General features: G+C 40.9%; 3 protein-coding genes across 4 annotated transcripts in view; 2 read left to right on the top strand and 1 right to left on the bottom strand.

Moving 5' to 3' along the window:
* On the bottom strand, window positions 1–4833 carry reeld1 (reeler domain containing 1). The gene is made up of 5 exons (XM_007571807.2): window positions 4508–4833; window positions 3986–4201; window positions 2761–3037; window positions 2506–2663; window positions 1–2386 (listed from the first exon to the last, which is right to left on the bottom strand). Exons 2-5 carry the CDS (start codon window positions 4194–4196, stop codon window positions 495–497), a joined length of 2538 nt encoding a protein of 845 aa, XP_007571869.2. The 5' UTR covers window positions 4197–4201; window positions 4508–4833; the 3' UTR covers window positions 1–494.
* A 2279-nt stretch (window positions 4834–7112) lies between these two features.
* LOC103151684 (uncharacterized) lies at window positions 7113–12897 on the top strand. The gene is made up of 12 exons (XM_016681614.1): window positions 7113–7168; window positions 8199–8260; window positions 8330–8427; window positions 8505–8618; window positions 8699–8795; window positions 9581–9644; window positions 10044–10087; window positions 10415–10599; window positions 11244–11327; window positions 11429–11667; window positions 12491–12595; window positions 12668–12897. The coding sequence occupies exons 1-12, from the start codon at window positions 7113–7115 to the stop codon at window positions 12720–12722; spliced, it is 1203 nt and encodes a 400-aa protein (XP_016537100.1). The 3' UTR covers window positions 12723–12897.
* Window positions 12898–16540: 3643 nt separating this feature from the next.
* The window catches only part of LOC103151683 (zinc finger protein 169-like), a 17490-nt gene continuing 7857 nt past the window's right edge, over window positions 16541–26173 (top strand). The window contains exons 1-6 of one of the 2 annotated variants that reach the window (XM_007571862.2): window positions 16541–16826; window positions 18701–19166; window positions 22140–22325; window positions 22412–23080; window positions 24484–24544; window positions 24629–24699. In XM_007571862.2, the coding sequence (XP_007571924.2) occupies window positions 18950–19166; window positions 22140–22325; window positions 22412–23080; window positions 24484–24544; window positions 24629–24699 (1204 nt within the window). In that variant the 5' untranslated portion in view covers window positions 16541–16826; window positions 18701–18949. The other variant, XM_016681623.1, reaches the window with a different exon arrangement.

Here is a 26173-nt window from a genome sequence, read left to right as displayed (position 1 = left end):
TAAGTATTTTTATTATGTTGTCATACAATTATAGGCATGAAACAAACATTAATTATATCAATAGAAACATAAGAATGATATAAACATGTTAAATGTACTTAAGTTTATCATCTAATATAAAGGAAGACTTACAGCAACAGGTTTGGGATATAAAGGATAATATCCATCTCTTAAGGAATTTCTTCTGGTGGGTTTGAGATTTTTAGGGAAAAAAAATCTTCTCACAATTGACTTTAATCTCAGAGCTTTTTTCTTTTTCATTCAAATTTTGACTCATTTTCTCAAAAAAAGTAAAAATTCTCAGAACTCTGACTTTCATCCCAGAATTCTTTGTTCTCAGAATTCTTACGTTGTTTTCCTTCTGAATTCTGACCTTAATCTCGAAGTTTAAAATCTGAATTCTGTGAAGAAAAATCTTTATTTTTCTAGTGGTCCTAATCCTCTTCCAGATCCGTCTTTGGGATGTTTAACCTCGGTCTTCATGAGCCACTCTCTCAGTTTGAAGTCGATGCCAGAATATCGTACTCCGCCAGAAGCACGAAGCTGTTCTCTCTGATTTTTCTAACTCTGACCAAATCGCCGCACTCCTGGAGGTGAACCAGCCCTTGCTCCCCTCTCCCGTACTCTCGCTCGCGGTCGTTGAGCGTCACCTCAGTCCGCCTGCCGCAGGCCTGCCGGTAGACGTACCGCAGCCCGACCACCAGCACCATGCCCAACCCGGCTGAGCAGCCCAGCAGCATGCCCAGCTCCCAGGCACTGTGTCTGGGGACAATGTCCGGATACTTTCCTTCTTTGTCTGGAGCGTCAGCGGGATCTGAGGGATGCTTTGGTTTGGTATCCGTGTTCTGAATGTTTGGGTTGATCTCTTGGTCATGATTTGGTCTGAGGTTGGGATAAGGTTTGGGGTTTGGATGGACAACCTTTCTGTGTGCCGGTGAGGTGAGTCTAGTCTCAGAGTTTGGTGTTTTATGAGACGCTGATGTTGGTTCTGGTTTAGGGGAGGTGATGGGTGAAATAAAAGATGATGAACTCACTCTTAAAGATGGTGAGGTAACTGAGAAAGAGGGAGTAGAAGAAGAGAAAGTTGGGGAGATTGAAGTAGGAGAAGAAGGCATTGTTAGATAGTTGGAGGCACTGGGAGAGGAAGAGGACGTTGGCGGAGTGGAAGTCTGGTATTCAGCAGAGGTTAAATGGTGAGGAATGGAGATTGGGGAAGGTGATGCTGGTACTGAATGATTTGGGGTTGTTTTAGGTTCGTTCTGAGATGGGCGAGAAGGGGAATGAATGGAAGATATTGATGTGACTAATGTGAAGTTTTCACTGCGGCGACTAGCAAAAGATCTGCTTGAATTAGATGCTGAAAAAGAAGATGAAGTGTTTGAAGAGACAAAACCAACAACCGGGGCCATGGTTTTGGTATTTCCTTCAGACGTAGGATCATTTCCTCCTGAGGAGACTGTGACTGGTTGAGGAGTTACAGTGGGTTGGGAAAACACTCTTGTTGTTTGGGACAGTGGTTGGGAAAAAGGTCTAAAAGACTCTGTTGTTGAGTCAAATTGGGAATTTTCTCCTTGGAGAGAAATAGGCAGAGTTTGATGAACATTAGGGATTGTTTTTTTAGGTGAACTGGTTTGTTTTGTGGGTCCTACAGATGTTTGACTTGTATCCGTTTGGGACTTAAGATCTGCAGCCATATGAAACCTGGAAGAGTTGAATGAAGACCTTTGGTAGGACGGAGTTACTTCTGTCTTGACTACCCTCATTTGGGAATTAGATGGGACATTGCCACCCAGTTTCTCTGAGCTACTTGAGGTCTCAGACTTTCTTGATTTGTTTTTGTTTGGGTCTGTCAAAGTGTGGCTTACAGGAGTATGTGCACTGAAAAAGGTTTGCACTGTTGGACCTTGGGTTGGTATTGCAGTAAATGTCTTGTAACGTTTTCCTCCAGGATTGTTTTTCAGTTTTAGCTCCTGTGATTTTATCTGGAGATCGTTGCTCTTTGTCCATGTGTCTGTTTGTAAGGGTACAGGAGGGTTTGATGTGGAAAATGAAGCCAGTGGAAACTGTGTTGTAGTAACTGTATATGTAGTATCAGGAGGTGATGATGGTAAGGGAAAGACAGTTGTGTAAGAAAACAGTTCAGTTGTTATCCCTTTCGTCATGCCTGCGAGGAATCCAGGAGACTCGTTGGTGGTACTTTGAGGAGATCCTGAAGTCAAAGTCCCCCTTGCAGCCACTGTTTGAATTGTCCAAGTCACAGAGCTGTTTGTTTCTAAGGTTGCGTGATCATCTTTGGTTTGTACTTTCAAAAATTTCAGAATCTCAGTTGCATTTTTTATATTGGAAGGGCGTCCAGAGAAAGAGGCAAGAGTAGCTTTTCTGTTAGCTTTAAGCGCAAGGAGGGAAAAAGGACAAAGACAAATAAATGACATTTCACAACACCTTTCATTTGCTTAACTTTCATTTTTCACTGTTTTTAGCTAATAATGAGCACAGAATGCCGACCTGTCTGGGCAGTAACTGTCTCTTGCACAGCAAAAATTGTGCTTTCTCCGTCCGTCATTTTGGTTTTACTGCGTCTCCAAGCACTGGGACTCCGATCACGCACCACTGCAGACTCAACACCAGTCCAGTACACGAAGTAGGATTGCACCACAGTGATGCTGGCGTACAGATTAAAAGACAAATGTGGCAAAATAAACATTTTGGTTTATTGGAGTTTCCTAAATAGCTTGTAGAGATCAAGTAATGGCAGCTTACTGGAAGCGTATGTCTCCCTTTGGCATGTCAGGAGCTCTCCACACAAACGACAGGTTCCTCTTTAGCTGTTTGTCCGAGTGTGTGACCGTGTCACCTTCAAACAGGCAGCGTAAGGTGTGGGTACCTGGTGGAGATCGAATCCAGGAGCCACCCACCAGAAGTGGACCGAGTCTCTCTGTCCTGATACCAGGACCTTCTGCAAACCCATTCCTTTGCCCACCAACACTGCGGGCCTGGAGCAGGAAACCCATGAAGTCTCTGGAGCTTCGTACAGTCACTGAGCGCCGAGAGAGCAATTAATGGGCATAACAGAGGGAATGTGAGTTTCATTTAAAGTTAACTACACAGAATTTAAAAGAAGACTGGCTAGTTGCAAGCCAGGCTCTTGAAAGGTGTCATAGTTACATGTTAGCTTCACTCTGTTTAGTTGCCTGTGTTAGCCGTTACCTTTATAATTTTAGCTTTTAGGTAAATTCTGTTAAATGATAGTTGTGCTGTTAGATAGACTTTAGTCGCTTTTAGCAAGATTCCTGAAAGCTGATAGACTCTGTTTGCTTATCTCTGCTGTTACCTTTACCATGTTAGCTTTTAGCTAAATTCTGCTAGATGTTAGCTTTGCTGTTAAGCTAACAGTGTTAGCTGTCAGCTAGACTCCTGAAAGCTAGCTAACAGATGGTGTTGGCTTCTGTGTTTGCTTGCCTGTGTTAGCTGTTAGCACTCATTTGTTAGGTGCTAGCTAAATTTGGCTAAATGCTATCTCTGCTCTGCTGCTAGGTGGACTCTATTAACTGTTAGCTAGACTCCTGAAAGCTGCTAGGTGTTAGCTTCACTGTGTTTCCCTGCCTGTGTTTCAGAGAAACAGTGTTTCAGAGAAACACAGGCAGAGAAACATGATAGAGTTAGCTACAAGCTACATCTACATTTACATCTCCATTTTGGTAGATGTAAGCTGTGCTGTTAGGTGAATACTGTTAGCATTTAGCATGACATTGTTAGTTATTTTGTCTGTGGAGTAGTCAGTTAACTGTTAGCTGGATTGTGCTAGCCTCAGTTTATTGCTAGCTCCAGTCTTATCGCTAGGCTAATTGGAAACAGTTAAATGTTAGCAGACTATTAATTTTTAGGTCAACTCTGAGATATTGTTAGCTTGACAATGTTGCCTATTAGCTTGCCTGTCCCTACTTTTCAGAAACAAACTACTTTAAATGACTGAGTTATTTGGTACCTGTTATTAACTGCCCAGGCAGGTATGAGGATGATGAGGTTTGTAAGGTGATGAAGCTGTGCTTTGGGTCCAGGGGATGAGCGCGGATGTGTCCAGGAATCATCTCCTGACAGGAAGTGAGACTCGCTCCATGGGAGAAACATAGGATGGGCGAAGCCATGGAGCACAACACCACAGCTCCGCCCCAAAGAAGGAGGTTGGATGGCATCATTAAACCTGCATAATTACTGCCATTAGAAACTAAACCAATATATGCCAATAGAGAGCAGGGTAAGAGTAGAACTGGCAAATTAATCCAGAGACTTTACATTCAGGGGTTTTCTCTGTTCACCTAATCCTAATACTTATTTATTTATGTCACAATAAAAAGTAATTTAACAAAATTTCAAATAACTTAAATTTGAAATAAGTTAAATTTCAAACAAGTAATTAACAAAACTTAATAAGTTAAATAGAAAAATAAAGATTTGATTTTTCCATCTCTAGGTAGCAGGACGGGATCATAATGAGGAGCGTCCTCACCTCACAGCGCGTCGCCTCCAGCTCTGCTGTTTGCTGCTGGACTGAGGGTTTTATCCGATCTGGGAGTAAAGAGGAGGACTTCAGGACTTCACAGGATCCACTGGAGCGACGCACATAGAACCAGAACCAGTAGAACTGCAGAATCTACCCCAACGCTGCCAACGCTGTTCTATCTAATCTTCATGAGGTTTACGAAAGAAAAGCAACAAATTCACATATTATCAATGTGAAAAATGATCTGAAACTTAAAAAGTGTTTTGCCTTAAGACAAATTTAGTTAATTTTCTATTAATTATTCATCATTGTTAACTTTACTGATAAAATATAATTAAATTTTACTTGATGCACAAATAAGTGAAATGAGTTTATAAGTAATTAAAATGTTTCATATAATACTAGTATTTTGTAAACATTAATTTATTCCAGTCACATTTTTTTCTAGCTGCAAAAACACAATTTCTCAGCTAATTTCTAGTGCAAATATCTTAACACTTGAAATAAGACAAAGTAACTTATACATAACTTTGTAGGCAGACATAAATGCTCATTTTAAGTGAACAAACCATTAAAATACATATTAAAAAGTTCTAGTTCCACTAACAGCTTATTTCATTTACAATACAACATTTTTTCATGTTATAAGTAAAATTATCTGCCAGTTGAATTAGTACTTTTTAGATAAATATTAATGAAGTATTGACTTAAAACAAACTCCTATATTTTTCTGAAAATGTATTTGTCAGTTGGTTTTGTCTTATTTCAAGTTTACTGAAATATTTGCACTAGAAACTAAACCAATACATACCAATACTTGGTACGATTTTGTGGTTTTGCAGTGTATAACTCAATTTATTGTTTAGTTGATGCAAAAATCATCTAAGCAAACAGTTTTCATCACTTTGTGAAGATTTTATAAACAAAAAATAAACCTTAACTCACTAAAAAGGCTAAAAATGTGAACTGTGGAGCGTTTCTTCAGAGGAAATGTGACTCTTCTAGGTGAGTTATTTCTACAGGATTATCTTCAGGATGTTGGCCAGCTGCCTCCCTCCAGGATCTCCTGGACGTTTCTGTTGATCTTCTTTCTGAGCTCATTTCGCTCCCGAGCAGAAAGCAGGCGGTGGATTATCTGCCTAAACGGTGATGGAGAAGCGTTTCAGCGCAGCGAAACACAGCAGAGAGAAAAACTGTTTTCTGGACGGATGGATGGATTCAGGCGCGGGTTAGCCCTACGGGAGGCGAGGGAAGCGCTCGCTAGTGGGAATGTGTGTTTTTTTTTGTTTTGTTTTATCTTATTTTTAAACCCAATTTAGTAAAGCACATCGGCCCGACTGCACAGCCGCTTTTAACAGGCAGTGAAACGTCAGTCTGGGTCAGGCTGATGTTGTGCATCCACAGGAGGAGACATGAAAAGAAAGGAACAAAGAGGAGTGCGTCACATTAACCAACATGCAAAAAGGAAAGGATGGGAGGAGATTCAGACTTAGAGAGAGAAAAAATAAAAAGTTGAGCCAAATTGACAGATATTTTCCACTGTTGAGGAGCAACAGGGAACCAAACACTGTCTGTCCTGGACATGTGTTTGTTTTTTATATGTGTTTAGAGCTTTAATCAGAGCAATCGGCAAATAACTAATCTGTTTGATCAATTAAAATCAATCCATACTGGCTTGAAAAAGAAAATAATTTGGCACCACTTTACAATAAGGCTAATAAGTAGTTCATATAAAGGTTATTAATTAATCTCTTTACACTTTCTAAATCATTAATAACTGATTATTATGCATTAATTAAAGGTGAGGAGATTATATGCAAATTCATTTTGTGATTACAAGGTAATCTGAAACTTTTAGTGTGGCAACAAACAGTGTCTCCTTCTCACTGTTATTTAGAGCATAATAACCAGTGCAAACGTGCAAAGCTTTTGCATGTTTTTGTACTTCCATGTAGATTTCTACTGCTTCTAAAAACAGGCATTTAACAACACACACAAAAAAAAAACACCCAGATGATTTTTGGTAACAAATTTGTGTTTTCTGGTGTCTATAAAATGATCAGTTTCAAAAGCCTCCAGAATGTAACGTCACAAATCAGCAGTCGCTGCCCGTTACCTAGCAACCCCAGCAGAATTCTGCCCGTTACCTAGCAACCTAGGCGGAACTCCAGCATGTTTGGTCAGCTGGTATAGCCTCTGTATGTGCTGTGCAATGGCTGCTGGAAAAGACAAGTGTTTTGTTGTTGACTTACCTCTTGTTGTGTTGTTGTTGGTTGTGCAGGAGGCTGCACTTTTCGGAGATGTATGGTTGTATAATTGTGCATCTGATTAATATTTCATGATCTAATAATAATTTTGTGCAAAAAAATGTCATAAACATGTTCTGTTATCCTAACCTGTTCAAGGAAACATCACAGATCATCTTTGACATGAAACTTTAAGCGTGATAAAAACAATAAAAAACTTTTCTTCCCTCTATTTTTGTTTTTTACTTGTGCAGCTGACACCTACTCAGGAATGTCTTTGTTCAGCTGTACATAAAAAATGCTTAAGGAAACAGGATGAGCAGCCTAGTCAAAGGCCCCTCCTCCTGCTCTCAAACATGTGAAACATGCTCTGCATTGCTTATAATTTCCTGTATCGAAGGGAGTCCTTACCTGAGCTCAGGTAAGGACTCCTGAGCTCAAGAATTAATAACAAATTCTTATTAATTCTTCCTAATTTTATCCTGCTGCAAATATTTTACAGGAAGTAGATTAAATGTATCTGTTCTGTTTTTCATCTCCAGTAGGAAAAGGTTGAAATATTTCAACATTTGTTTTTTTTAGTTTTTGTACTTTTTTGAAGTTGTTTGGTTAAAACAAACATATTCTTTAAATCTTTGAAAGGTGAAGATACGTCAGGAAATAATAACTGGATGTTTTCTGTTGCTTCAGTGGGATGAAAACCTTCATTATTGTTTTAAATAAGCAGCCAGTTGGTCGGAACTGGCTGCAGTCACCAGTCTGGATCACTGACTGGTTCTTCTGGACTTACTGGTGTGCTTTCATGTTCAGCTGAACCTGGAGAGATTTTACAAAACGAGATGAGCAGGAAAAAACAACAAATAGGAAATAGGGTTTATCTCACACAAATCATATTCAGACTGTCAGCCACCGTCCTGCAGCTCGTCTTCATCGTTCTGGTGTCTCATCTTCCTCTTGATGTCAGCCCGTCAGAACCAGATTGAGGAAGTTAGTCAAAGAGTAGCGTGTCAAACCGTAGCATAACATTTGAATGCACAGCCCGGAAGATGGGTTGCATGTCCATCGCTGTGCATGAAAAGCTTAAAGACACACCGGCTTTGTGTGAATGAGGAGGTGGATGCCATGTTTTCTGTTGGCTTGAGTCGCATCAGGCGGATAGTTCCTCAGTTTCACCTCCCGTCTTCCAGATCAATTATTCTCAATGGAAAGTGACAGTCAAAGGCGTTGATCCTTGGAAAAAACACGATTTGACTTGCTGGATCTGTTTGGAAAGGTACTGCTTTTCTACCCTCCTTCCACTCAACTTTCCATCATTAATGTACTTGGAGGCAACACTTTGTGAACAATCAGCTTTTGTGGTTGATCCTCCAGGTGGAAAGTGTCGGTCTCTGTTGCGATAACTGTGTAGATTATGGATAAATGAACGCTGCCTGTGTGTTTGTGTGTTACAGCTGGAAGATGCTAACCGTGTCAGTTTATCTGCTGCTTTGGTCCTTCACTGCATCGTCTTCAGGTACGAATGACTTGTATCTATTATAACAGTAGAAAGTGTCAGAGTTTTTCACATTTGTGTAACTTACAGGAGTGGGAGCTTCCCCTCAGTGCCAACCTGGGTGGCTCCTCTACGGACGGACATGTTTTGCTTTCTTCCCCGTGTGGAGCTCTTGGACCAGCGCCAATGTAAATAAGAACCAACGTGTGTTTTCTCTCTGCCTCACTCTGTCACTCCTGTGTGTAATCTGAGTATCTGGTCTTAGACTTTATGCTCTCAGACTGGAGGGAACCTCATGTTGCTCCACAGACCACAGGAAAGGCAAATTGTCCTCCAGCTGACCAGCAGCAGGACACCTGTGTGGCTCGGTAGATACCAGGTGAGGAGAGGCGTTAGATTTATGTGTTTTAGTTTCAACAAGCCCCCTCGTCTCCATCTTTGTTTTTCTCTCTCTGACAGAATGGATCAAGGATTTGGAGTGACGACTCCCTGCTTCACAACCAGATGGATGGAAAGACCAAAGAGTTTGGACTCTGCATGGAAATGATACCCAAAAGTAAGCAAAATGCATGAATGCAATATTTACACATCAAACGGCTGCTGTTACATCTCACTAGTTTACTTTAAACACCTGATGAGTTAAAGGTCTTAACATTTACCTGTTTGTTTTCAAAGCTTGTTAGTGTATCACATCTCACTCCATCAGATGTAAGTAAAAACAAAAACTCCTTCCAAGCTGGATTAACACTTTACTGCAACATTTAAAATCAAACTATTGATAGTTGTTACTGGGTTTGGTTAAGGCGCATCTTTAAAGAACAGTGGCGTTCCAAACACTCATGACGGACCTGAACGGGAACAAAATGAATTCCTGATCATTTCAACATGTGTCCTCTGTAAACAAAAGGGAGAACATGGTTCACCAAATCACATATCCATAAGGTGGTGCTGGTGATAGAAACAATGGCCCCTTCCACAGGTAGGATTGAACTGGGCTCCCTATATCTAGAAGTGCGCACACACCTCCAAATTGTGCCCATACTTGTCTGTTCTGGTTGGTGAAACAGTGAAGAAAACTGTAAAGTTTTTCAGCTTAAGTGTAAAATCTCTATAGTAGTAAATACTTGTAGCAAACAGACTAGTAAATTTGAAGCCCCAGTGATGTCATTAGCACCAAACAAAGGTTGGATATGGAGGAAGGAAGAAGGAGAAGTGCTGGAGCGGCCTATCAAATACTTTAAGATTTGAATGGTTCCAATATAAATTACATTTAGAAACTCACATGAACCACATTTGAGTTAAAAATTGGACTAAAAGTACTTCCTGTATCTATGTTTCTAGCTGGAGAGCTGCAGAGCGCCCCCTGTGGAGAACTTCGGTTCTACATCTGCACCGCTTCACCGAGGTAGGTCAAAGTTCAGAAGTGTTCACTTTGGGAGACATTTCAGCTACTTTATACGAGAGGTTTTCTGAGAAACCAAGAAGAACTGGGCTGGTTTACTTTCAGCTGGAAAGAACAAAGAGAGAATAAATGATTAAACACAGAGACACAGCAAACCGTTAAGAACTGAGCCAGGAGCATTTTTTATGAGTGCAGTTTGTGGGAGCCATAACTCTGTCAAAAACTGAAACTGGACAGAGACACAGATCAATACACAAGCACTGGGCCAGGCACACCTTCTACGCAACAAGAAACAATCCAAGAGGACACAACGCTCATGGCAGCAGCAGCTGTGTGATCACATTACAGGGGAGAGACGCTAGGAGCTTCTCGTCTTACAGTTTTCTGTTTGTTTACTCTCAGGTTTACCTCCGTTGACCTCAGCAGACACAAGCTGCCTCAACCAGGTGAGGTTGTAATAAAACCCCAATCAGGCAGAAATGATCAGACTGAAATCTTATCATCTGGGGAAAAATGTGATCAACATGTTTTGTATAGACCATACCCCCACCGTAACCTGTTCAGAAAGGATAGGAGGTCAGTTTCAGGTGAAGGTTTAGTAGGTTAGCTTCAGGTGGAGGTTTAGTAGGTTAGTTTCAGGTGGAGGTTTAGTAGGTCTGTTTCAGGTGGAGGTTTAGTCACCTTCAGTGGTCAGTAGAGACTTCACCTGGACATTGCTGTGCGTCTCGCTCCAGCCTGTAAATGCCCCTCGGTCTGTGCCTCCTCTTGCTCAGGGCTCGTCCCTGGACTGCTTCTGTTTGACTTCATCTGGGACTCCAGCTCTGATCAAGCCGAGGGGATTTTCCTCTCATCCTTGCTGCTCAGAGGCCTGAGGTCTGGCAATCTGACGGAGCGCTGCTACAACACATTCCTGCAGCAGGAGGAGACTTACCTGCTCAGAGTCAAAAGCACACTTGAGGTCAGAGGTCACCACTGTTATACTATCATACACTTTATTGGGCCTCATTTCCACTGAGTGGTGCAGCCATTGATGTGTATCACTGGATTGGACATCGCCTATTAGCCGCTACAGCTAGCGACGCAGGCGCTGGCCGTTACTACTCATTGAGTCATGTCCATTGTCCCGATACGATACGGGTTGAGCAGAAATCTGTCACAAAAATGGTCGCAGCGCCATTATTTCCTGTGCGAATCTTATAAGTTATGGCTTAATTAACAGACCCGTTGCCATGGCGACCGGCAGACAGAAAGCTCCACCAGAGCACAACCTGGTTTCAGTGTCTTCTGAAAGAGGGAGTTACCACCTTTTCTTAAAAATGTCTGCTAAATTTGTCCTTGAATTTTTTCATGTTTTATTCAGTTGCATCATTTGAACATTTACTTTCTAACATTCATATGGAAAAGGCGGATCAGAGGACAGAGTCATTATCTGTGGGCGTCTGTAGCTGCGTTTGTGTGACAAATGTCCACAAAACTCTGTCAAGTTTGTTTTGAAAAACCACAATTTTTCATTTGCACTGTTTCCGTTAAATAAGAGACTGAATTAAAATCATCATCTGAAGCAGCTCAGTCATGTTTGTCTCCTCTGGTTTCCCTGGGCAGGTTCTGGTTGGGAGTCTTCATGAACACAGCACAATCAGGTCGCTGCTGCTGGACACAGTCAGACGATACGGGGCAGGAAAGCAGGTGACCAGAACAGATAACAGATAAATTACCACTAATGACTCCAAACTGCATTTAAAATGAAAAGATGAATTTTGGTTGACCTTCATTCTCTCCTCCTGCAGAGCCTCCATCTTTCCTCCCCGGCCCCTCAGTGGCTCCAGTGGGCCCTGAAGTCTTTCCACCGGGTGGTTCTGGACGACCCGGTGTACTGGCTCGTGGCTTTGTCGGCCCGGGCCTGCCTGCAGGACTTTGTGGCTCAGAAGCTGCATCAGGAACTCGGGTCGCAGGTTCCAAGCCTGAAAGAGAACAATTTCTACCAGATGTGGAGGAGGGAGAACGAGGACTTTGTCTGGGTAAAGAGGTAGGTGTGAACGGCTTCGATGTAATCATTTAAAATATGTTTGGACCAGAAATAAACCAGAAACATTTAGCCAACATCACCGAGCCTCTACCAGACACAAACTGGATAGACTTTTAGTAACTACAGTGATAAAACCCCACATCACACGAGTCGTATGATTAACAACCGGATGTTGCTACTGGCAGAAACCACAAAGAAGACAACAACAGGAAGTAGTTGTAAGATGATGCTGCGGCTTGTTTTTTAATAACTTCTCACATGAACAAACTTATTTATGTGTGATTTCTTATACTGCAATTGCAAAATTGTGTTTTTTTCCTACTTTAATGGAATATTGACAAAGTTTTACGCACATTTGTAATGGAAACCTGGCTGGTTTTGTCTGCTAAGAGGTGCTAGCTAACAACATTTGATGACCAAATACCAGGATTTTTATGACAGGAGGCTAAATGAACTCTGATCACAACAGGAAGTCGTTCATACCTTTATCACTGTAGATGACACCAAACTATAGCAGATAAACGCCACAACATCAATGAAACGTGCAAATGGACCATCAAACTCTCCAAAACTTTGAAAACCCCTGGTTTAGATCAAGTGTATTCATTTGTTTGAATGACCTAGTCAAAGTCCAGACTAAAGAACCTGTAGCAAAACTTCAAAACTGATGATTACAAATCCTCTCCATCCAATTTGACTGGCAAAAATATCTGCCTGCAGATGTACAAAGTTGGTACCCAAAGGACTTGTTGGTTCTGTGGACAAATTCCTTCTAAAATCTATAAAAAAGTTTATACTTTGTTCTTTAATCTGCGTTTGGCAGATTCAAAGCAGTGATGGAGGAGTACCAGGATGAAATGGACGCCTATAAAGCAACCGCCATCTTCAGAGAGCACATGATGTATCAGAAGAGCCTCCATAACTTTGTGTAAGAACACAGCAGGTCTGTCTGTGCTACTGGTGTGATGAAGAGTCTCTAAATGTTTTTATTCTGCTGCAGGAGCTGTGAGGACGAAGGCGATGAAGAAATCCACATCAGGGCCGATGTTTTATAGATTCCTCAGAGTTCAACTCACATATTTAATATTTTCAAAACAGGAATATTTACCAGATCCTTCAGGACTTGAATGAAAAGATTACTCTTTTAGTTTTTTTTAAGGTAAGGTAATTTTATTTATATAGCATATTTCCAGCAACAAGCCAATTCAAAGTGCTTTACATGAGTTAAAAGGAAATACAAACAAAAAAATACGTAAATTTTACACGGGCTCTATGCGCCTGCCAAGTTTGGTGAGTTTTTGAATATGATAAAGCCCCCAAAAAGCCAATTCATTTGGGATAATAATAATAATAATAATAATAATAATAATAATAATAATAATAATAAACAGCACAATTTCAATAGGCCTTCGCAGCGCTTAGCTGCTCGGGCCTAATAACAAACCAAAGGAAAAGAGGAAAGGACACATTAGGGCGGATGGCAACATTCAGACATTCAGACAAAACAAAGGGGCCAGACAAAAACAGAGCAAGCAGGGTTTTCTAAGTTTAATATTGTTTTATCTGATCAATGATCAATCAAAAATAATCATGTTTGTACATAAAATTGCACTGAAGATGCAGATGCAGTTACAGTTTTACTCCAGTTCACTACAACAGAGGTGTGTTTTTATGTGTTGTCAGGGATTTTGTGTGTTTAATATGTTATAAACCTTTTTAATATGAACCAACATACGTTTGGTTTTTATCATGTTTCTGTGATAGTTGTGGACAGGTTTCTCTTTAGCTAGCTTCTTAAAGTGATGCTAGCTGGTTAAACGTCATGAAAACAGTCTCCATTCCTCTTCTCCCTCCGTCATGTGAAAATGTAACAACAAATGAATCCAGTTTCTCCCGAAGATGAAATTTATTGTGTGTCTTAAATGAAAAGTATGTTTTTTTGCACTTTTTTTTCTCTTTTTACTGATATTTTTTGTAGTGAAAGGTTATAGGATAAATGGCTGACTCTGTCTCCCTCTGCTGGCTGAAATCTAAAACTGCACTCTTCTAGATGTCAGTGGATGAACCACAATCAGAAATAACCTGATTAAAGATACGAAAATTAACTTTTTAAATGATTATTTCATTTTATTAAAGGGAAAAGCTACAAAAGCAAACCTGTTCTGACGTGGAAAGTAATCACTCCGTGGTTGTGGCAGAAATCACTGATATCTACATGATTATAGAGGAAATTTAGTGATCTCTTCTTTACACAATTGTTTTATTTTATCACCTTGATGTTTGACTGTCACTGTGATGGTTTGTTTATTAAAGGCTTTAATTTTAGGTCAGTTGTAATGAGACAAACTCTTTAAATAAAGGTCCATTCTTGTCTCATCAGTCCAAAGTTTTAGGATCATCAAGACATTTTTTTGGTAAAACATGAGATGTGACTTTATGGTTTTTTAGGTGAGCAGTGGTTTTTGACCAGGACTCTTCTGTTTCTGCCCAGTCTCTCCTTCTGTCTGTCCTTAATTGAGGCAAGTAACTGGTTCTGGGTTCTTAGTGACCTTCTGGATGAGTCATCAATGCATTGTTGATGATAGTTCGTAGTCCAGCCCCTCCTGGGAAGGAACATTGTGATTCTTGCGTCCAAGAGCCTTAGAAATGGCTCAATGCCCCTTATCAAGGGGATTAACAAGAAACAGTAATCAGAACAACAAACAAACTCCTCATGGTCAGTTTTTTTTTGGGGGGGGTTTTCACCAGATTTATTGCAGATTTTCTTTTCTGATACTATAATTATAACTGGTACAACTAGAACCTGGACTCTCGTTGATTCTTTGGGTAAAATTCTTTATGGTTGATGCTGTAATACCCAAGGCGTCGCCTATATTGCCCTGTTCGCTGCTCACCTGTCGTTACCTGTCAGGGCAGAGTAGATCGTGGTTGTTGGGTGGACTCCTGTTGTCCCTCAATGCATCGGGTACACATGCTAATCATCATCTGATCAGCCTACCAGTACATAACAACCAGCTGAAGCCTGTGTCCTCCATCAGGTTGTTGTTTAGAGTAATTAGGCTGTTGAGCTCCTCAGCAACTGTTTGCATGTTCTGTTCTTGGATCTCTGTCTCGTTGAAGCCTTCCAAGATTTGCCCACTCATATTCTCCTTGCTCCAGCCAATCTCTGTGATTCCTCCGTTGGTCTTTTGTTTCTTCGGTAAAACCTCTTTAGTACTCATCATACCAACTCACCTGCCTGTCCTCTACTAGTGCTCTTCCAGTGTCCACCCTGGATCTCTAGAGTAAACTTTTCTCCTCTGAAAATATTCCTGTTACTCAGACTGACCTTCACCTTTTTGACAGAACAGCACTCTGAAATGATGACTGCTTTCCCAGCTGAAAGCCAGTCCAATCTTCCTTGCATTTTTCTAAAGGAATCTTGTAAACTTTCTAACCTTTTCATGATTGGCTCTTAGTTTGACATTATGCAAATGTGGTCTCAACATCAGTAACCTGGAGTTGTCAAAGGTACAGCTAAGTGTTGCTTCATTCCTGTAGATCTGTACCTTCCAACAAGGTTCAATACTTTCTAGAAAGTGGAAAGCTGCCATCAGTGCATGTTACGGCTTTGTTCCATCGATGTCAGACTTGTCGAGAGCGCAGCTAGCAGTTGGCCTGTCAGTAGTCTGTTAACTGGAACTGTGGATCAATGGGTTGTGTGACTTCTCTGATTAATGCTCTCCTTGCACAGCTTGTCAATTTGGATGTGAATATCAAACCTTTTTGTGACCTTTCTGCTGTATCCTTGGTCTTCTTGATGCTAATTGTCCTCTAATAAACTCTGCTGTCTCTTTTCCACCATATGGCACATGTCGGTGTGGTTTGGTACAGTCTGGTTCTACTCTAAAAATGGCCCATACAACCAACCCTTTCCACAAAATTCCTGGACCCTTTCAGCTGCAGGTTCAAAGGACAATGGTACGGTAGGATGGTTTGGCTGGTGTCACACAACATAGTCCACTGACTGAGAGACAGAATGACCACACCTGTTTGTTGTGCCTGAGAGTTCTTGTATTCATGCATCTAGCCTCATATCAGATGGCAACTGCAGTGAGTCAATGGTAAAAATGAACGTCATCCAGTCAACTAGTGATAAATTTGCACTTAATCTTTGACGGATACAACAAAGCTAATTAACTAGCTTGCAATGGTATATCAGCAGCTACCTACTAATAGCTTCAACCACCTCTTGTTCTTCTATCAGCCATCAGAGGAAACATCTGCGTTTTATAAAGACGCTGGAGTGATAAGCCCTTTCTACATGCAAATGGCTAAGTAAATGTATGGTTTTGGAGAAATTGTAGTCTGCGATTTTACAGAAAAACTACAATTTAACCCGTTCAAATGACAACTTTTTATGAACTGTGGAGAAGAGCTCTAGTGAAGCCAGCTGCACATTATCTAGAAAACAGAGACTACTTCCAGCTGCATTTCTTCGTGGTTTTCGCCAGGAGTAACATCTATTGATCATGTGACTCATGAGGAAAAAGTGTTTCCATTGCAGTTCTGCCAAATACATCGATTTTGATACGGCCGAAAAAACACCTTATCCTAGCGCAAAAACTTTTTATCGAAAAAAGTGAGGTTATTTTTTTTCTAAATTGGCTTGTTTCTGCTAAGTGGGTTTATTTTCGTTATCCAGGATGGCAGTTTTATGGTTAATGGACACAATGAACAGTTTACAGCCTGAACCATCATTTCAAAGAGTTACATGATCATGTCTGCAAGGGTTTCAGGTATTTTCTGGGTCTCTTCATGGTGGGAACTGTATAAAACCAGGACTTCATGTACAAGAAACACTGCTTCTCCTCCTCTGTGTTACTCTCACACAGAGAGAGGGAGAGAGAGAAAGAGAGGAGGCGGAAACCTCCATCTGCCCTGCTCGGTGACCGACCCGTCATCCTCAGGAACCGGGAGGAGACGGATCTTCTCCTCGCTTCTCTCCCTTCTACTTTATATAACACTGGATGCAGAAACGGGAGTAACAACGGGAGGAAGGATGAAGTGAAGAAGTAAAATCAGGAGATTTAATATGGATGAGATCTATAGTCTATATATAGGCTATGCCCCGGACTGCACCACCGCCGCCGCCGCCACCATCTGCCCTCATGGTACCGGTAAGTCACGGAGGGAAAAGCCGGGGATCGACTCGTCCCGGGGCGGGTTGGTCCCGGCTATGACCGGGCGCTGATGCTAACTGACCCGTGAAAAATGACTTCTGAGGTCTTGTGAGGTCGGGTTACCGTTCAGCCATGTTGCAGGAGAGGGGGCGGGAGGGAAGAGGAGCGGAGGTGTGTGTGTAACAGTGTGTAACAGTGTGTGTGTGTATGTGTGTGGTCGCGCGCTGACACCTGCCCCTGTTCCCGGTAACGAGAGGCAGCGCGAGCGGAAACCGTTAGAGCCGTTCGGAACTGAACATCCCAAAACCCCGCGAGATGACTTTCTGACTCGGCGTGCCGGGGAGTGTGAGCGCCGTTCAGCCATGTTGCAGCAGGAGGGAGACGGAGGGAGAGAGGTAACCGACCAGCTAACGCACAGCGGTGCTCCGGGGGGCTCTGACACCGACCGACCGACCGACCAACACCGAGGGGACCGGAGGGGAGGGGAGCGAAGAGGAGGGGGGGTTGTGGTGAAACTGGTGTCCGGTGGATTCTCGCTCCCCTGCCGGATGCGGCGGCAGCAGCCCGCATGGTGTCGCCTAGAGACAGGGGCGAGAGGCTGAAGGAAACGGGGTCGAGGGTAGCGAGAACACCGAGGCGAAAGAACACAACATGTTCCCGTTATATACTGAGAAAAAATACTTCGTTTTGATGTTTAATGTTTTACTTAAAGCAACATGTTTGGGGTGAATGTTGTCTTTAAATATTTGTTGAAGAATAAATCATTTTAAAAAATTGCATTATATTTTATAAATGTAACTTTGTAAAACATTCTGCTTAATTTTATTTTATTTTTTCTGCTTAAAAAGATTTTTTATTTTTTTATTTTTTTGTGTTATAGTATTTGCAAATGTTCATTATAATTTGACAAAATTTGTTTTCTTGGAAAAAATAACATTTACAAATATTTATTTTTATTTATTGTCATTTTATTTTTTAATACATTCTTTATAGTTGTAATAATGAATTTAACTATATTCTTTGTTTTTTATTTTTAAATTTAACTTACATATGACTTTGTATTTATTTCTCTTAATTGATTTATTAATTAAATTTTAATAATGTTTTATTTAATCTATGTTGCTTTAATTTTTTTTACCTTAACGTATTAAAAAAAGTTTTTTATTTGATCTTTTTGCTATTTTTTGTACCTTTCTTACCACTTTCTTTTTAATTTGCATTATTTATGATATTTAATTTACATTTAATTTTATTTTGTTATTTATATTTTACTTAATTTGTTTGTTAATGTGAGAAATGTATTATCTTATTGCTTTAATGAGTTTAATAATAGACCTGAAGGGTCATAACGACAGTATGTACACCTAAACATTTTTTAAAATTATAAATTATTCTATTCTGATCCCTTATTATATTTTGATTTTCATGCCATGTTTGAATTTAACTGTTGTGACAAATTTTTCAATATTTATTTTCTATTTCATGGGTATACAGTTAGTTAAATGTACATATAGTGTCTGCATGTGGTGTTTAGGGCAGAGACAGGATGGCAGAGCATGAAGAGATCAAGACTAACAGATGGTGGCAGGCTGAAGTGACGATTATTGATCGTAATTGATGATTGCTTGTCGGTGGGAAGGTCAGGGCGGGAGATGACACAGCAGGGTTTGTTACCATGGCGGTAACAGGAAAGATTTATCCTCTTATTATTATTAGGCTCTATCTGTTTAATAATTGATTCATTCACAGATTCACTTTGTTCGTGTTCCTCTTCCACTTTCTCACCCTCGTCCTCCTCCCTGCTCATCTTCCTCTCTCCCCGGCTTCACCTCGCTCCCCTCCATCCGTCTCTCTTCTTCTCTGTCTTTCAGGTCAATGAGAGGCAGCAACAGCTCGCTGTGAAGAGCAAATCCTCCCTCTCCTCTCTTCTCCACCATGATCTCCTCTCTTCCATACGTTAGCCTTCTTATTTTAGCAGTGCTGCCTTCCTCCTCCTCTTTCTCCTCCTTTTCTTTCTCTCTTGCCCTTCTCTTTCTCTGAGTTTTGACTCTTGATTTTTCCTGTTTTATTTTTTTATTTTTGTTTTTTCCATCAAACACACACGCACACACTCTTGTGAGATGAAGCGTGGGTCGAGTGTGTTGCAGCCTCCCTCTGATGCAGCCAAACGACACACACACCCCACTCTGACAAAGACACACTCCGGTGATGAGGCTTTGTCGATGAGTGTGTGTGACGCGCGCGCCGCAGGTTCGAGTCCATTCCCAGCAGCCACCTCTCTGTTCAGCCCTGATGTCAGCACCAAGATGGCGTCTGACCTCCTCATCAGGCTTTCAGGTAGACACACACACAGATTCATCAGTTTACACGGTGAGCTTCATTTCTGCACTTCTCCAGGATTTGACCTTTTTTCACTGACTTTAAAGTCAAATTATTTTCATTTTGAGACATTTCAAGATCACAAATGTTCTCAAATTGTGCCAGGATGTTTAGATAAAACCCTTTAAAGATGAGCTATTATGCTTTCTTTAACAGATCTATGTATGCAAAACAGTAAATCTAAGTAAGCTGGTGTTGGCCACGCCCCCCAGCTCAACGTTCACACACGGCTGTGAAAATGGCTGCAATCAGATATGCAATTATACAACCATATATCTTTGAAAAGCAGAAGTGGAGCCTCTTGCACAATCAACTATGCAGCAAGTGGTTTCTGGATGGTAATCAATCAGTCAATCAAGTTTATTTGTAGCGCATTTCAACAACATGGCAGATCAAACTGCTTTCCATCATAAACACATCATCAACAATTGTGAAGTCCAATAACATTAAATTTTGTCATGTACCGTCGTTAAAATCATCAACATGTTGGTCAATATTCCATTTATTATGGTTCAAAAGCAACTCTAAACAGCTGGGTTGTTAGCCCTGATTTAAAGGAAATCAGTGTTTCAGCTGTTTTGCAGTTTTCTGAAAGTTTGTTCCAGATTTGGTAAGTCAACAACAAAACACTCGTCTTTTCCAGCAGCCGTCGTACAGCAGTAAAACCAGCTGACCAAACGTGCTGGAGATCAGCTTGGGTTGGTAGGTGGCAGGTGGCGTTCTGTTGGGGTTGCTAGGTAACAGCTCAGTGCCCGTTTAATGTGATGTAACAATCAGAAGGTTTTTGAAATGGCTCATTTTCCAGACACCAAAAAACGCCTGGGTGATTTTTTAAAGTGCTTTGGTTGTTTTTAGAAGCAGTTCAAACCCAACTGGAAGATCTAATTTAGAAATATTTGCAGTATATTTATGTTTGATGGTAAATATGACTGTTTGTTACTCGCCACATTGATCATAGATTATAATTTGGCATCCAGTGAGGCTTAGGCAACGGTGTAGTAAAAGTAAGAAAGGAAGGACTGATTGATGCATTTTGGCAGAATCCAGATTAAAAACTGCTTTGACTTCATTGATAAAACAATATTTAAGCATAAAACTGTTATCTTGAAAGTTATACGTATGGAGTTTAGAGGGCCACATAAAATGCCACAGTGTGCTGGATTTGGCCCCTGAACCCTGAGTTTAACACACATGCTCTACAGAAAGCAGAAAAAGCTCTGATTATAGGGAAAGTGTTAAAAATCATTAAAATTTGGGCTACCTGGGCAAAGGGAAGCTTAACCTGTCAACATGTCTGCTGCAGAGCGGCAACAGATGGGGAGAAATTGGAAAAAGTTACCTGATTTAATGAAATATTGCTGACTCTGAGGCCCAAGTGCAGCCAATTTATTCCAGCTGTAACTGAAAAACGATCCGGCAGACAGGCAAAGCAGCAGCAACCATCGAAGAAAGCTGTCATCTCAACCGAGCACATGCAAATTCCTCAGACTTACAGAGGATTAGGGGGGGAAATGCACCAAATCTTTGGAACAGAGTGGCATTTATTTGGCAACCTGGTAAATTACCAAACCTAAAATAATCTAAAATTATTTCCTCACCCAAACCTCCTGGATCCAGAAACGTTCCCTAAAAATAGCAGAAGAACGCTGTCTGATTATTTGTATTCTCTGCACAGCCAAGTTGGATTCTTTGAGCTTTGGAAAGCTACTGAATTTTTTTTAAAATATTGCACAACTTTTCATACACCTTTAACTTTTTAACTTATTTTTGGATAGAAAGTGAAAAGACAGTGGCTGGAAACAGATACATGGAGCATTAATTAGAGCAGCAGATGAGAGAATCAGTTCATAACTGTCTGTCTTAATGGTTTAGGTATATTAAGGTATATAACTCTTAAACCTTAATATACCTGCATATTATGCAGGTATACCCAGCCCTGTCACGATAACAAATTTTGCTGAGCGATTAATTGTCTAAAAAATTATTGTGATAAACGATAATATTGTTTCAAGACCTTTTGACACTGATTTAATGGAAATGACGTAATAATGCATGCGATTTCCTGCCATAGATAGAAACACTTTATTTTCAAAAGAACACATTAACACTAGAACTGATAAACTAAATAAACAAAACAACCAACAACAAAAATAAAATGGATTCTCAGTCTCCATTAACAAAAAACGTACTTGAATAAAAACTAAGCAACATAAAGCCAAAGTGGGAATAAATACTGCATTTAACCAAAAGAGTGCAGATATGAAGTCTGTATACTATATTACCCTTCAGTAATCACTAGATTTAAATAGAGAAGACGGGCCATCCGACTACCTAATGCAGTAGTTCACACTGCACGATTTTTTGCCCCTATTTTCCCTTTACGATAATCTTAGATCGTTGGTCGATCTAAGATTTGGCCAACAGGATTTTATAATGGTTGTTTATAAAAAATCAATAATATGGGAATGAAATAGTGATGATTGGCATCCATCCATCCATCCATCCATCCAGCCATCCATCCATCCATCCAGCCATCCATCCATCCATCCATCCATCCATCCATCAGGCTAGTGCAAGTCTTCAGAGGTCAAAGGTTAAAAGTTGGACTATACCCCAACAGGCCAGTCTACCTCAGGATAAACCAGTTGCTTGGCTGGTCATTGGTTGCAACTTTAACGTCTAAATTACAATCTGGTTGGATGATTAAGACTACATTTAAAAATAACATCAAACCGGTAACAAAAGGAAAGAAGAAAATCTGATGACAACCTCAAATTAAATTATCATAATTTAAGTAAAATGGAATAAAATCCCAGAAAACTGGATGCTATCACCCTGCTATGTCATGGTATCGTCAGGATCTCTGCCGACCTTTGACCTTTCGGGGTTCAAGTCTGTCCTGTCAGCTGAACTCTCTCTCTCTCCCTTCAGAGGCCACCCAGAAGGCCCAGATGCATCCTGGGAGCCAGGAGGAGGCGGAGCAGCAGGACGAACCCGGCGTCGCCCTGTCGCCGGACGGCCCCGGTGCGAGTCCCGAGCCGCCGTCGCTGACCCACACCCCGGAGGGAAACGCCGTCACAGACACCCTGGCCTCAGACCTGCTCAGGAAGCTGGCAGGTACAGACAGACTGACCGACGTTACAGAAACGTCACCATGTTCACAGATAATAAAGAACACTTTGTCATGTTTCCTGGTGTTACAGAGCGCCAGGATGTCAGCGGCCACATGTTGAGGCTCAAAGAGGAAGAGGAGCCTCTGGAGGTCGACGCCATGACCCCAAGTCAGCCGGTCGTCAAGGAGACAACTCATTCCACGTTAAGGATGGCGAACCACCATCTCTTCACTGTAAAACCAGAAAACCAGTTCCTCACCAGGAATAACCCAGCTGACCAGTTGCACCCTGGAGCCAATATTTTGGACCAGTACAGCTTTGGTCTAAATGCAGCAGATGGATTTTCTTCCTCTAACCCAGCAGACTGCTTCTTGAACGCATCAAACGGTTTTCAGTTTCAGGTGAAACTGGAGGATTGTTCAGCTCCTGAAACCGCAGGGGAGGACCTGCTTCACCCCAGAGCCAAGATGGACGACCTTCGTCCTGTCAAAGCAAAGATTTCAGAGAAAACGTTCAATGGAGCTAAGATGAGCAACAAGTTTTTCTCTGGTATCACGAAGGAGAGCCAGTTTACTTCAGCGGCCATGTTGGAGAACGGGATTGTATCTGGAGCCAAGATGGCCGCTCAGGTTTTCTCTGGAGCGAAAATAGAGGAGCATTTTTTCTTTGGAGCCAAGATGGAGGACGAGTGCCTGAGAGCAGTCCTGTGGCAGGACATGTCCGTCAACCTGGCCTCTACGCTACTGCATCAGCTCTCCGGTAAGATAATTAATCACTGGTTGTTTTCAGGTCAATACGTTGCTTTTCTTCAGATATAGAACAACTTTTATTCTCCAGGGTCAATGTGAACTCAAGTGGAACCCTAAAATGGAAACCTAGAAAGAAAACAGTTACTGCAACAAACTGTGGTTGAGCCGATGAATTTCATGGTTGGTTAAATTCACTGTCACATGATTGTGATATTCTGGTTTGATCAGGAGTCATAAGATTTAACCGACCGAAATGGAGATCAGAACCAAACTCAGCAGAAATTGGGTGTAGAAATACAAATAGATTAAATTACATTTGAGGTTTTACCTTTTTCTATTGGGGATGCCCGTGTTTTAGCCTATTGGTCCGATATTGATAACCAATGTTTGCTTCCATCTTGCTGACATTTAAGTTTCATTAGGGGCGGGGCTAGTCATGTGGTATTTGTTCAGTCATGTGACTATGATAGTGATGCAGCAAAGGATTGTGGGGAGTTTAGCTGAATCAGAGACGCAACATGGTTGTTGTTTTTTGGCAAAATGGTAGGGAAATACATATAATTCAGTAAATGTCAGGCATAACTGTAATATTAATTTTGAATATAGATATCTAGCCACATCTTTATATTGTTGCAGCCCTACTTTCTATAATTTATTGTGATAATTGATGAAAATACTGAACTACCAAGAGAAATGAACCAACCTGTTGAAGGTTCAGCACCTGGAGATCTATGGTTTGTGCTGTTTGTTTATACTTGTTAAAAAACAGAGTAAACTTGATACAATCTGACACCATAACATGTCAGAAAACAAAGAAAAGCTCAAATTACAGCTGGGCGATATGACTGAATAACATACCATCGTACAAATGTTTTTGTCTATTCATAATTATTCATTTTTTTCTTTAAATATCTGAAATACTGCCAAACCAGTGGCATGATCTTTCCTTGAAACTGCTACTGTGCAAGTTACTCAGTAGGTCGTTGCTAGGTAACCAAAGAGTGAGTGAGTTGCTAGGTAACCAAAGAGTGAGTGAGTTGATTCCACCAATTTAGCTTAGCTAGCTGTGAAAGGTTGTGAGAGCGACTAAATCTCCCAGGATGCTGTGCGGTTCTGGGTCAGAGTTAGTGAAATTATTAAACATTTTATCGGATTTATTATCTATTGATTTTGATCATGTGTCTATTGCAACACTTATTGTTATTGAGTTATTTTCCAGGCTTAGCTCAAATGTTACTGTAAGACAACTGAAAATCAATTTGGAAAAAATCGATTGGAGCTTAACGATCCAAATAACAGCTGAGAAAGCTGACAAACTCAGTCAAAGTATTATAAACCTGCTGGTGAAACAACACAGGCTGTCTGGGCTTTAATTGATGAGTTATAAAATAACTTTTTCTTGGTTGTCGACAGAGAAGGTCAGTAAGTCCAGCTGTCAGCAGGTGGAGAGGATGGCTCCGCCCATCAGAAGCAGGTAGCATAAATAATTCCTACAGATAACCTCACCATAAATAAATAAATCTCAGTTATGTGCCTGACTCTGTCTGTCTGTTTGTAGTCCTGCTCTGAAGATCAACATGGACCCTGTCCCTTCCTCTCCACTGTTGAGCGCCAGAGAAACCCCACATGGTAATAAAACCTGCTTTGGTTTGTTTTGCTTTTATTTAGCAGCAGAACAAACCCGAATGGAACCAGGCCAACATTTCTTTCAGATACCATCAGTATGGGACGATCTTGATTGACCAATCACAGACCAGCGAGCAACAGTTGGTGATAGTTTTGTTTTGGCATTTATGAATGTTATTCACTTTAACATGAACTAATCCAGATGTTTACCTGAGATCTGGTTTGGGGAAATATTGGTGAAACCCAATAAACCTGTCAGAACGGGCTCAACTTAGTGAAGAAACACACAACAACGTTTCTGTAGAGACAGAAAAGTGTGCTATGATCACTGGTTTTTGGTTCTATATTTAATTTCTGGTTATATTATTGTTAGGCATGTGTTGACATTAAGCCTGTTACTATGACAAATTTAGCTGGATGATAAATTGTCCCAGAAATTACTGTGATAAGCCATTTTAACTAATATATTATTAATAATAATAACGTATTAATGCAAGTACACCCTCTCAAATCTTGAGTGTCTACAGAACATATAACTGCTGGACTGTCAGGCGTGAAAACAGCCGCCCAGCCTCTGTTCCTGCCACAGCTGTTCCACATCTCCTCTGATTGGCTCACCTGGTTCCCATCCCAATCTCCACTCCTTCCTCAGTATATCATCTCTCTTTTCTGTTACTTTCATAAGGGTTTCATGTTGGTGACAGTCATCGTCTGTCTTTATGTTTAAATTATTAAAAATCCCCCACTTCGCCGCTCTTCGTCATGTTGGTTCCAACTAAAATCAAACCAAAAAAGTCCAGTTTGGTTTAGTAACAGCCTGACTGAATCTAGTTAGAGCTGTTGTTGTAACCCACCTGTTATCTGATATTCACTGATAAAGCAGTAGTGTTTTTATCTGAATACAACACAAACACGCTAATGATGCAGAACACAGCACCGCCGGTTTTTCCTTCAGGATGCGTAGGTCTCTCTCTGTTGATAGCAGTCTCTTGGCTCTGTTTTCTTTTAATTAGACATTTAATTAAACATGGAGTCAACATCATCACTGATGTGTCTCACCTGTCACTCCCGACCTTATTTTGAATAATAAAAAGTGACAGGGCTGAGGAGAGCTGAAATATTGATGGAAGCGAATTTAAAGTGAAAGCGGGTTCACCGAAGGAACTGTGGGAGATTTAAACGGGTTTTATGAAACGGGAGAACAAAAGAAGAAAGGTGAATCTATAAGACGATGATTAGCAGAGTTTGAGACAGAGAGATGATCCTTCAGGGATCGATGTTTAAGATAATGTCTCCTTGTTGGACCCAAATCCTTCCTCCTCTCTGTCAAACCGTCTCTGTGTTAATAGAAACACGACAAAGAAAAACGGAACAAAAAGAGATAATGCTAAACTGGATGGATGATTGTTGGATGGATGGTGGATGGATGGATGGATGGATGGATGGATGGATGGATGGATGGATGGATGGATGGATG

The sequence above is a fragment of the Poecilia formosa genome, unplaced genomic scaffold, assembly GCF_000485575.1.
Source record: "Poecilia formosa unplaced genomic scaffold, Poecilia_formosa-5.1.2 Scaffold288, whole genome shotgun sequence".
Classification (NCBI taxonomy): Eukaryota; Metazoa; Chordata; class Actinopteri; order Cyprinodontiformes; family Poeciliidae; genus Poecilia; species Poecilia formosa.
The sequence above is the reverse complement of the archived record's forward strand: the minus strand, read 5'-3'. Positions and strand labels throughout refer to the sequence as shown.

Excerpts from the sequence above, each read along its gene's own strand:
- reeld1 (XM_007571807.2), bottom strand. The coding sequence starts at position 4,196 with ATGATGCCATCCAACCTCCTTCTTTGGGGCGGAGCTGTGGTGTTGTGC. Across the intron at positions 3,038-3,985 it reads GCCTGGGCAGTTAATAACAG|TGACTGTACGAAGCTCCAGA; the intron begins GTACCAAATAAC and ends CTCGGCGCTCAG. Across the intron at positions 2,387-2,505 it reads GACAGTTACTGCCCAGACAG|CTAACAGAAAAGCTACTCTT; the intron begins GTCGGCATTCTG and ends TTGCGCTTAAAG.
- LOC103151684 (XM_016681614.1), top strand. The coding sequence starts at position 7,113 with ATGCTCTGCATTGCTTATAATTTCCTGTATCGAAGGGAGTCCTTACCT. Across the intron at positions 7,169-8,198 it reads GAGTCCTTACCTGAGCTCAG|CTGGAAGATGCTAACCGTGT; the intron begins GTAAGGACTCCT and ends TGTGTGTTACAG. Across the intron at positions 8,261-8,329 it reads CTTCACTGCATCGTCTTCAG|GAGTGGGAGCTTCCCCTCAG; the intron begins GTACGAATGACT and ends TGTAACTTACAG.